At 42.3% G+C, this 11,950-nt stretch overlaps 2 protein-coding genes across 2 annotated transcripts; both read left to right on the plus strand.

The window, feature by feature from the left end:
* Positions 1-1,568: 1,568 nt before the first annotated feature.
* Positions 1,569-2,156, plus strand: LOC105003523 (interferon omega-1-like). Its single transcript, XM_010860738.1, has one exon. The coding sequence runs from the start codon at positions 1,569-1,571 to the stop codon at positions 2,154-2,156; it is 588 nt and encodes a 195-aa protein (XP_010859040.1).
* A 7,243-nt stretch (positions 2,157-9,399) lies between these two features.
* Positions 9,400-9,981, plus strand: LOC105003530 (interferon omega-1-like). The gene has a single exon (XM_010860749.1). It carries the CDS (start codon positions 9,400-9,402, stop codon positions 9,979-9,981), a length of 582 nt encoding a protein of 193 aa, XP_010859051.1.
* The last annotated feature ends 1,969 nt before the right edge of the window (positions 9,982-11,950 follow it).

Raw genomic sequence — 11,950 nt, forward strand, 5'->3', positions numbered from 1 at the left:
CTTTCTTGTTCTCATCTCATCATGAAATACAACCAGAGCAGATGCAGGAATACCAACATTGTCCAATAAGTCACTAAGTATATATAAAAGTTTAAATGAAAAATTATGCGCAAGTAAAGGAAAGAAGGCTATTTCTCCTGATCTAGTACCCTGGGTCTCACTGCCCTACAATCTCAGAGGAGACAGAAACAGAGGAACAGAGATGCCCAGTAGAATCAACTGCCTGAATTAATGACTGAAACTCATTAGATTCTGTGATATAAGCTTCCAATAAGAGACAATACCATCACTGAATCTCCTTCCTCCAGCTCAGAAACTCTGAGCAGAACAAGTGTTGAAGAGTTTTAAGTAAAAGAGTTCAATAATAAAACCTATACTTGGCAAAGTAAATATTATTTATCTACTAAAAGGAAAATAATTGCAGTTGGAAACTCCTCCACCAACTTGCACAAACACACTTTTGCTCTCAGCATCTGAGCACTGCTGACGCTTTAGACACCTGGGGAAACGGGTCAGGAGAAGAAGAGGTCACCACTGAGAACTAGGGTCCTTCACACAAAAACTCTAGGGGAGAGGTTGGGGTTTCAGGGAGACAATTTATTTTCTCAACAAATCAATCAGCCCTCCACAGAAAGGAGATTTTCGAGTCCTCAGGATGTGCTGAGCCTGTCCACAGGGAGGGAGTCTAGCAGGTGAGCAAGGGGACTCAGTCACTCCAGAGGACAGGGTGTGGCTCCATCTGATCTCTCCCCGTGAGTGAGGTGCTGCTGGGAAAATACAATTATCCTGGATGTACAGTCTCCTCACCCGTGTTCCCTGAGAAGAACCAGGATTATGGTTGGGGGTATTGGCCCAGTCTGTGGAGGATGACAGGTCTCCAGTAAGAAAATGGTGGACAAAAAGGGTGATGTCTGTAATGGTCCTGCCCTCATGGTTCCCTGAAGGGAGAGATTTGCAGGAATGTGTTCTAGAAGGAAGAGAAATGTGGGAGGAGTTCAAGGACTGATAATAATCAGCCTCTTCTATGAATCAAACACTAAAGAAAACTCATCATTTGTTTCCAAGAGCTTAACTCCTAGAGTGATCTGGTAAACCCCTTATAAATACGGAAACCATAGAGCGGACACAGCCTGGCTTACAATGGAACCAAAGAGGGAAAAATGGAGCCTAAGAGCAAGCCAAAAATGTGTTCATGGATGAGAGGAGAGAAACACTTATGCATGAGAGATAAAGGGCAATAAACATGTGTAATTACAAATGTCCATCAATTCTGACTTAAGAGAAAGACCTTTCTAATTTGATTGAAAAATATCCATTCGCGTGGGCACTGAAGTCACTAGGAAAAGGCAAAATTAATAGTCTAGAAGGAAGAAAATTTCATTGACTGCATTGAGAATACATAACAGAAAACAAAAAAGGAAGTAAAAGTGTATAGAAATGATTAGAAAATGAAAACTACCATGTTCCCTATTTAATGGCCTTGCTTAGAAACAATGCCATCAGAGAACCTACCTCAAGGTTCCACCAGACACCATCTCCATCAAGCCAACAGCAGCCTCATCTTCCCCATGGCCTTCAGGCTCTCTCTACTGATGGCCCTGGTGCTGGTCAGCTACGGCCCGGGAGGATCCCTGGGCTGTGACTTGTCTAAGAACCACGTGCTGGTTGGCAGGCAGAACCTCAGGCTCCTGGGCCAAATGAGGAGACTCTCCCCTCGCTTCTGTCTGCAGGACAGAAAACACTTCGCTTTCCCCCAGGAGATGGTGGAGGGCAGCCAGCTCCAGGAGCCCCAGGCCATCTCTGTGCTCCACGAGATGCTCCAGCAGACCTTCAACCTCTTCCACACAGAGCGCTCCTCTGCTGCCTGGGACACCACCCTCCTGGAGCAGCTCCGCACTGGACTCCATCAGCAGCTGGATGACCTGGATGCCTGCCTGGGGCAGGTGATGGGAGAGGAAGACTCTGCCCTGGGAAGGATGGGCCCCACACTGGCCGTGAAGAGGTACTTCCAGGGCATCCATGTCTACCTGAAAGAGAACCAATACAGCGATTGTGCCTGGGAAATCGTCAGAGTGGAAATCATGAGATCCTTCTCTTCATCAACCAACTTGCAAGAAAGGTTAAGAATGATGGATGGAGACCTGAGCTCACCTTGACATGACTCTCAATGACTAATATTCCACATCACCCTTGCACACTCTGGTGTTGTCATTTCAGAAGACTCTTGTTTCTTCTTTAGCCACCAGATTTGTGGAATTAACTCAGCCAATACATGTCCGTAGTAATAAGCAAGTACATATAAATGTAATCAAGTGCAGGGGTATCAATCCATAAGCAATGACTGCCCTGATGTTATTTATTTATTCTTTATTTAGTTAATGTAATATTTTATCTCATCATATTTATATTTTCATATAAAAGATGTGTATGTTTACATTGTAGTAACATTTAGAAAATATATTTCCCTATTTCATTAAAATTGTTATGTGGTTTATTTATTAAATAGTTATCAAGATAAATTTCTTGAGTTTTTCTTTTGAAAACCTAAATCCTTATTTTGTCTACATATACCTATCACAAAATAGTATTAGTTCGTTTTATACTGTGGAACAGTTCTATCATTTTCTAGGAAATGTTTGTCAAAAGGTGGAATTCTGAGAGATTTCTGTGGGTGCCATTGTTAGGACTCTGAGTTTTTCCTTCAGGGAGCCTCGGTTGAGGAACTAAGATCCTCTAAGCTGTGGAGGGTGACAAAAAGAAAAAAGTTAGAAAGGAAATTATGAAATTGCAGAAAATGCTTAGTCTTGATGTCATAGGAATAACTAACGTACATGTGGCTGAGATTTGAACAGGGGGTTAATTGCTGGAAACAGGTATGTTGTCTGTCTTCAAATAGTATCATTTTCTAACAAAGATTTTAAAAATCAATACATCAATCTGCTGCACAGAAAATATTGTTATTGAGGTATATCCAATTTCCCGCAGTAACAAGTGGGATCATTTATAAAAACTGATCAACAAAGATCCCACCAATTTATACATTTCATTCAGCATATTTCAACTTTTATTATTTTAAGAATTTCCTATAATCTGTACTTTTCAAGATCAAAGTCTTTCTTTTCATTTTAAACTCCCCTCCCCCACACACATCCTCCATCAGGACCTTCTAACTGAGAGTCCCTTAAATGGGGAGGAATTGACTCCCCAGAGCAGGAGCATGTCTCCATTTCCTATTCACACCCAGCATCCTTCAAAATGGTAGGATACTACTGGTCCTCAGAGTTATCTATAAAAGTGTAAGTGTAATGAATGTTAATAATAATACTGATAAGCTTAAAAGAATTTTACCAGTTAAACTGTTTGAAAATGACAATCTTGCTACATTTTTTGTCTTTATTTTTTGCGGGTTACTCTTGTCTTCTCAGGTGACCAGTATATTTGTTATCTGGGCATCTTTTTAGTTTTCCCTCAAGTTCCTGCATCATTTCGTCCAGTCGATTTTTCTGTCCTATGCTACTGTTTTCTCAGCTTTAAAATAGGGAAATGGGAGTGGATATATGTGTACTTATAGCTGGTTTACTTGTTGTACAGCAGAAACCAGCACAACATTGTGAAGCAATTATTCTCCAATTAAAATCAAAATAGGGATAATGAGAATATTGTACTCCTTTCAATATACCATCTCATGTTCTGTACTCTATATGATGTTAATATAACAACTTCCAAAATTATCTTAAATGAGTAGATTATATAAAGCATCAGGGACACAGTAAACAGCTGTGAGAGTTGTTACTGTGACAGGTGTGTATTAAGCTTTCGCCATTATTTCATGTCTACCCTAAAGATGATTAGGCCATATCTGTGACTTGCTCAACTCAATTTTTAATGCAAAAATTCTACCTCTGCAAATTAGAATAAGTTAGTCATGTATGTATGTGACAGTTGGACTGTGAAGACAGCTTAGCACCGAAGAATTGATGCTTTTGAACTGTGGTCTTGGAGAAGACTCTTGAGAGTCCCTTGGACTGCAAGGAGATCCAACCAGTCCATTCTAAAGGAGATCAGACCTGGGTGTTCTTTGGAAAGAATGATGCTAAAGCTGAAATTCCAGTACTTTGGCCACCTCATGCGAAGAGTTGACTCATTGGGAAAGACTCTGATGCTGGGAGGGATTGGGGGCAGGAGGAGAAGGGGACAACAGAGGATGAGATGGCTGGATGGCATCACCGACTCAATAGATGTGGGTTTGGGTGAACTCCAAGTGTTGGCAATGGACAGGGAGGCCTGGCGTGTTGTAATTCATGGGGTCGCAAAGGGTCGGACATGACTGAGCAACTGACTGAACTGAACTGAACTCAATCTTTGCTAGTACTGTACAAAAAATATCTAAACATTTTGAAATTTTACTGGCAAATAAAATAATCACATGACTGTACCAAGCACACCGAGATATTTAGTGGGCATCAAATCAACATGCAATAAGGGCACATAAGATGCTTATTAGGTAGGAAATGGTATATTAAGTGAAATTATACATTATGCTGAAATAAAAAAGTCTTGATTATGAATTTTAAAGCAACTTACCTATGTGAAATGACCTTTTAAAAGAGTTAATAAAACTATGTATATTTTTTACATATACATACACATATTTTTCTCCAATGCAAAACTATGTATAAATTTGAAAGCTTAACATAAGATCCTTAGATAAAGGAAATGAGAAGAAAAAAGACTTTGAAAATTGAGATTAATTATTTAAGGTAGCTACTGGGTCATAAGTTTCTCAAATATGGCTTTCCCTCAATTGAACTGAGATGAAAAAGAAGTAATTTTGAAAACTTTACAGAAGTTTTGCTTCCAATGAAGCCAGGAACTTAAAGTTTTGTTTGGGCATAAGGAATATTTAGACTTGGTGTGAGTTTTAGACTTCTTTGTACATTTTAAACTATTTCCAACTACTAGAACGTTGCAGGAGAAATTAACCATTTATATTAAGTAAAATCATTTCCCTTTCCCCAGGGGCTCCTGTAAGTCTCAGTCTCGTCCTCAAGTCTTCCCAGTGGATGGTCCCAATATCTAGATTACTGTCCAGAATGTAGATGCCTTTCCCCTCTCCCGAAATTAGTCTTTTTCCCCAGAAACAACCCGGAATCTGAAAACATGCCACAACATGCTCAGATTTCCAGCCATCAGTCGCAGCATAAACGGGCACCAGTGTAAACCTCTCTGGCTAAAATCTTTTCCCAGGAAGGGCAGGATGGAAGCAGGGCAGGTACAGAAATCAAGTTCTGAGCGAAACCCCTGCAAAGCTCCCCTGGGCAGTCTGGCCCCAAAACGAAGGTTCCTCACTGCTCCTGGGACCCCACGCGCTTCCCGGGCCCCAGAAGCACCTAGTTCAGCTGGAGGCTCCTGCCTACAGGGACTCTCCAGTTCTCCCAGTGGATGTGGTGCTGGAGTTTGAGGCACTGGACCTGGACAGGTCTGCTGGGCGAGCAAGGCCAGCTGCTCTGTTACAGGGAGTTCTGTGGTGGCTTCCCCGTTGCTGGGGCGCAGGAAAGGCAGATTTGAGCATCTTGTTGAGCTGGAGCTGTGGGACTGAATTTCACTGAAGTGCTGATTTGGGGGGCTTCCTGGTCTCTCAGAGGGTGGCAGTGGTGATGATCACCATTCTCCAGGGCTGGAGAACATCACCCTCCATGTCATCAGGGAAGGGCTTGGCATCTGGTGAGCTTGGTGATGCTGCAGGTGTTGGGCTGTGCCAGCCTTTATCAAGCCGTTCCCAGCCCCTTTCCACAAATAAGATCTTTAAATAGGTCAGAATTGTCACTTTCTGCACTTTTCCCAATTTTGTCTCCACTGAAAAACTTTTCCCTTCTATTCTGGGCATCAGAGAATGTCACAGCTTCAATGCTTCTTTTGTGTTTTACACATTACATTGGAAATGAAATACACTCATGGAAACGTCTGAATCCAAAAGGAGATATTTATCTATATAAGTCAACTCAGCTTGAAAGAAAAACCTGAGGCTCAATCTCTCTTCTTTAGTCTAAAAGAGAACTTAGAGGTGTGACTCCATAATCTATTGTGACAGTTTATAAATTGCACCAATTTTAAAATTGCCACATCTCTCTGCAATTCCTTTTTAACGGTCTAATACATAAGCTTTGATTCTTCAGTTATTTACAGGACTGTTGCTCCTGTGTTCAAGTGGTCTACAGATAATAGTGGCATAATAACGAACATGGGTTAATTCATAGAGTTCTCTTCATTCTCTCACCAAACTGTGCTGACCACATATGCATATGTGACAATGTGCTTGGCGATGTGGATTCCAGGAACGTCAGGAGGGTATGATGACTGCCCTCCTGGGAGCAGGGGAGAAGACTTTGGAGGCAGGACTAGGAGGAAGGAGGCAGCACGTGCTCAGAGCAGCTGAAGGCCGGTACTCAGAGCTGATGAAGAGGAGGGACTGGGAGCAGCAGGAAGCTCTACTCTCACACAATCTGGGGCTCCTGAGTGTAGCCGACACCAGACTTTCATTTCGTCTTTTAAACATCAAGACAACTTTAGTAGCAGTCACAGAGGACATCCTTTAATTCAAATAATTCAAAGTTTGCAAATTAGCCTGAAAATGTGGAACTTAGTGAATGATAGCTGTCTTTCATATCAATATAGCCAATAGTAACCTCTTTACTCCACCCTCAGTCCAACCAAGAGAAGATTTGAGCGCAAGTTCCTTAACACAGGCAAGGGTCTGCATGTTGAATCCCTAAGTGTTCATTCTAGGAGAGGGAATGCCCGCAGGACTATGAAGTGCCCAGGAGCCCAAGTTTCCTCCCTTTGAGCAGGGCCTTGTACATAATGGAGAGAAATCCTACAGCACTTGAAGTTCTTTGCTGAGGAAGAGATTCTAGGAAAGTTGTCCACTCTCCTAGAATTTTGATGTTTTGTTCCTGGTCAGGGAACTAGATCCTACGGGCCACAACCAAGACTTCCCATGCCACAAGTAAAGATCCGATTTGAGGCAAGGAATATGGAAAAGCCAGCATGCCGCAACCAAGACCTGGCACAGCCTAATAAATTCATAAAATAAATGCATTTAAAATTATTAAAAAACCCAAAGAAACCCATCCCATCAATGTGATCATATCACAAGGTGAGATATTAGGGAGATTAGGGTTAGCAACCAATAAAATTCAGTTATCATTTTTAAGAACATAATTATTTTTTACCAAGATTAAGATCAGGATCTCTGGAATCATTTCATTCCCTTTCATTCGAGTCATTTCAAAGCAACTTCTCATTGCCCAGATGGATTTGTCAGAGATGCACAGCAAGGCTGGTCTCCTTGACCCTGTGATAGAGGGTTAGTGTTCTAGGAACTGGGGTTCTGATTGCTGTCTCCCATGAGCTGGTGTGTGACTTCTTCCTTTTCCCCTTATACAGACCACATATGGATTAAAGGAAAGAAAAATCAGGTGGCTGGTCTTACAAAGCTGAGGGGAGTCCATGGACTCAGGACTTGGCCTTCGTTGAGCTTCTCTCAGAAGCAGCCATGTCCCAGCCTTTCTGTTGTTCATATTGACCTGATCCTTCCCCTCTGCCTCAACCTAGGCCCCAGCTATGCTGCACTGAAGTTTGCTAACTCAGAGTACATCACTGTGTCAGGGAAAGCCACTTCCTTTCTTTCATATTCATGACATTGAGACTTACCCTTGTTTCCTAGTTGCCCACAAAACAACTGTGGAATTTTACTTTCTAGTAAAACTGCAAACAGAAACAAAAAAATCTAACCTCTTGAAAGTGATGCAGCTCCTCAGGCTTTCTTTACTTCCCTTTCTTGTTCTCACCTCATCCTGAATTACAACCAGAGAAGGAGCAATGAGACGAATCTTGTCCAATAAGTCACTAAGTGAATATTAAAAGTTTAAATTAAAAATTACACTCAAGGAAAGAAGGCTATTTCTCCTGATCTAATAGACTGGGTCTCACTGCCCTGCTTTCTCAGAGGAGACAGAGACAGAGGAACAGAGATGCCAGGTGGAATCAACTGCCTGAACAAACAACTGTAACTCACTGGATTCGGTGACATACGCTTCCAACGAGAGACAACACCAGCACTGAATCTCCTTCCTCCAGCTCAGAAACTCTGAGCAGAACAAGTGTTGAACAGTTTAAGTAAAAGAGTTGAATAATCAAAACTATACTTGGCAAAGTAGATATTATTTATCTACTAAAAGCAAAATGACTGCAGTTGGAAATTCCTTCACCAACTTACACAAACACACTTTTGCTCTCAGCATCTGAGCACTGCTGATATTTTGGATATCTGGGGAAACGGGTCAGGAGAAGAGGAGGTCACCACTGAGAACTAGGGTCCTTCACAGAAACACTCCAGGGGAGAGATGGGGTTCAGGAAGAAAATTTATTTTCCCAAAAAATAAACAAGCCCTCCACAGAAGGAGAATTTAAGGCCACAGGTTGTGGTGAGCCTGTCCGCAGGGAGGGAGTCCAGCAGGTGAGAAAGGGACTCTGTCACTCCAGAGGACAGGGGGTGGCTCCATGTGATCTCTCTCTTGGGAGTGAGGTGCTGCTGGAAAATACAATTATCCTGGATGTAGAGAGTCCTCACCCATGTTCCCTAAGTAGAACCAGGATTCTGGCGGGGGTATTGGCCCAGTCTGTGGAGGACGACAGGTCTCCAGCAAGAAAATGGTGGAAAGAAAGGGTGATGTCTGTAATGGCCCTGATTTGTGGTTCCCTAAAACACAGCCACATGGACCTGCAGGAACGTGTTCTAGAAGGAAGAAAAATGTGGGGTAAACTCATGGACTCATAATAATCAGCCTCTTCTCAAAATCAAACTCTAAAGAAAACCCATCTTGTTTCAAAGAGCTCAACTGCCACAGTGATCTGGTAAATCCCTAAATAAATACGGAAACCATAGGGCTGAGGGAGCCTGGCTTCCTAGGTAAAGTGAGAGGGGAAAATGGAGCCTAAGATGAGGGCTACAAATGTGTTCCTGGACAAGAGGAGAGGAACATTTACACATGAGAGACAGGGAGCAATATGTGTGTAATTACAAATGTACTTCAATTCTAACATAAGACGAAGACCTTCTCATTTGATGATAAATATCCATTTAGATGGGTACATTTGAAGTTATTGGGAAATAGATAAAATTAAGAGTTTAGACTGATGACAATTTCTTTGACCATATTCAGAATAAATAAATGAAAATCAAAAAAGGAAGTAAAAGTGTATAGAAATGACTAGAAAATGAAAATTACCATGTTCCCTATTTAATGGCCTTGCTTATAAAGAGTGGCATCAGAGAACCTACCTCAAGGTTCCATCAGACGCCGCCTCAGAAAGCCCAGTGGCAGCCTCATCTTCCCCATGGCCTTCGTGCTCTCTCTACTGATGGCCCTGGTGCTGGTCAGCTACGGCTCGGGAGGATCCCTGGGCTGTGACCTGTCTCAGAACCACGTGCTGGTTGGCAGGCAGAACCTCAGGCTCCTGGGCCAAATGAGGAGACTCTCCCCTCGCTTCTGTCTGCAGGACAGAAAACACTTCGCTTTCCCCCAGGAAATGGTGGACGGCGGCCAGCTCCAGGAGCCCCAGGCCATCTCTGTGCTCCACGAGATGTTCCAGCAGACCTTCAACCTCTTCCACACAGAGCGCTCCTCTGCTGCCTGGGACAGCACCCTCCTGGAACAGCTCCGCACTGGACTCTATCAGCAGCTGGACGACCTGCACGCCTGCCTGGGGCAGGTGATGGGAGAGGAAGACTCTGCCCTGGGAAGGATGGGCCCCACACTGGCCGTGAAGAGGTACTTCCACGGAATCCATGTCTACCTGAAAGAGAAGGAATACAGCGACTGTGCCTGGGAAATCGTCAGACTAGAAATCATGAGATCCTTCTCTTCATCAACCAGCTTGCAAGAAAGGTTAAGAATGATGGATGGAGACCAGAATTAACCTTGACATGACTCACTGACTAAGATGCCACATCATCCTTGCACACTCAAGTGTAGTCATTTTGGAAGACTCTGGTTCTGCTTTAGCCACCAACCTTATTGAATTAGTTAGGTCAAATCATAGTAATACAGTATTAGTAAGCAAGTAGATATACAAGTACTCAGCTGCAAGGGAATCAGTCTATAAGCAATGACTACTTTGATGTTATTTATTTATATTTTATTTATTTAATGTATTATTTTATCTCAATATTTTATATTTTCATATAAAAGATGTATATGCTTACATTGCATTAAAATATAGAAAATATATTCCCCTTTCTCTTTGATTAAAATTGTAATTTGTTTTATTTATTAAATATTTATCAAGGTAAACTTCTTGAGGTTTTTTAATTTTGAAAATCTAAATACTTATTTTGTCTATATATACCTATCTCAAAACAGTAATTGTTCATTTTACACTGTGGTACAGTTCTATCACTTTCTAACAAATGTCTGTCAAAAGGTGGAATTCTTCAAGCTTTCTGGTGGCGCAGTTTCTAGGACTGTGAGTTTTCCCTCCAAGGAGCCTTGGTGGGGAACTAAGATCCTATAAGCAGTCGAAGGTGCCAAAAAGAAAACAGGTAGAAAGGAGATTATAAAATTGTAGAAAATGATTAATTTTGATGTCATAGGCATAACCAATCTATACCCACTCATTACAGAATGGTTGATAGACATATCTGAGGGGAGCAGTCACCTCCTGCAGGAAAGCTGATGCCATACGGTGTTGACTGGCTGCTCCTGACTCCTATTACTCTGCTTCCCACCTTCTCCTCAGCACTGCCTTACTGAGCAATTCACTCCCTTACACAATACCTTCACTGCCTCCATCGCAGGAGCTCTGTTCTGTGCTGGTTTCTTCTAGCTACATGGTGTATTAAGGGTGGAAGCCACAGGAAGACAGCCCAAGTGAAAGGAGAGTTCTAGAAATTCTAAAACCTCTGAATCCCAGCTCTGCTATTCACCAAGAGTGTGACCCTGAAAAATCTCACAAACACAACAGGTTAGTTTCCTCATCTTTAATATGGGGACAGTAAGAGTAGTTTTCACAGGATTACTGTTTGGATTCATTGAGTCCATATCACACAAGAGGCATCAAGCGCTCCTGGCAGAAATCATCAGGACTGTGAGAATCACGGAGTGGCTGCCCTCAGGGAGGAGACAGGACAGCCGCCCTGAGCCAGTGACTGGAGGGCAGCCCTGGAAAGGTGCTGGCCCCTGACAAAGGTATTTTCTCTCAACTTCAGTGGTTTCATAGTGTTTTCAGTGTGAGAACTTTCCTTTGCTGCATGCTGAAGAGAATTCCGGTTTCTGGGTTTCATATCTCTAAAAAGCACTACTATGAGTTCGTAACTATGGAATGAGGTTCGTGACATTGTACAGGAGACAGGGATCAAGACCATCCCCATGGAAAAGAAATGCAAAAAAGCAAAATGGCTGTCTGGGGAGGCCTTACAAATAGCTTTGAAAAGAAGAGAAGCAAAAAACAAAGGACAAAAGGAAATATATAAGCATCTGAATGCAGAGTTCCAAAGAATAGCAAGAAGAGATAAGAAAGCCTTCCTCAGCGATCAATGCAAAGAAATAGAGGAAAACAACAGAATGGGAAAGACTAGAGATCTCTTCAAGAAAATTAGAGATACCAAGGGAACATTTCATGCAAAGATGGGCTCGATAAAGGACAGAAATGGTATGGACCTAACAGAAGCAGAAGATATAAGGAAGAGATGGCAAGACTACACAGAAGAACTGTACAAAAAAGATCTTCACAACCCAAATAATCACGATGGTGTCATCACTGACCTAGAGCCAGACATCCTGGAATGTGAAGTCCAGTGGGCCTTGGAAAGCATCACTATGAACAAAGGTAGTGGAGGTGATGGAATTCCAGTTGAGCTATTCCAAATCCTGAAAGATGATGCTGTGAA

Source organism: Bison bison, unplaced genomic scaffold (assembly GCF_000754665.1).
Source record: "Bison bison bison isolate TAMUID 2011002044 unplaced genomic scaffold, Bison_UMD1.0 scf7180017857464, whole genome shotgun sequence".
In the NCBI taxonomy this organism is placed as follows: Eukaryota; Metazoa; Chordata; class Mammalia; order Artiodactyla; family Bovidae; genus Bison; species Bison bison.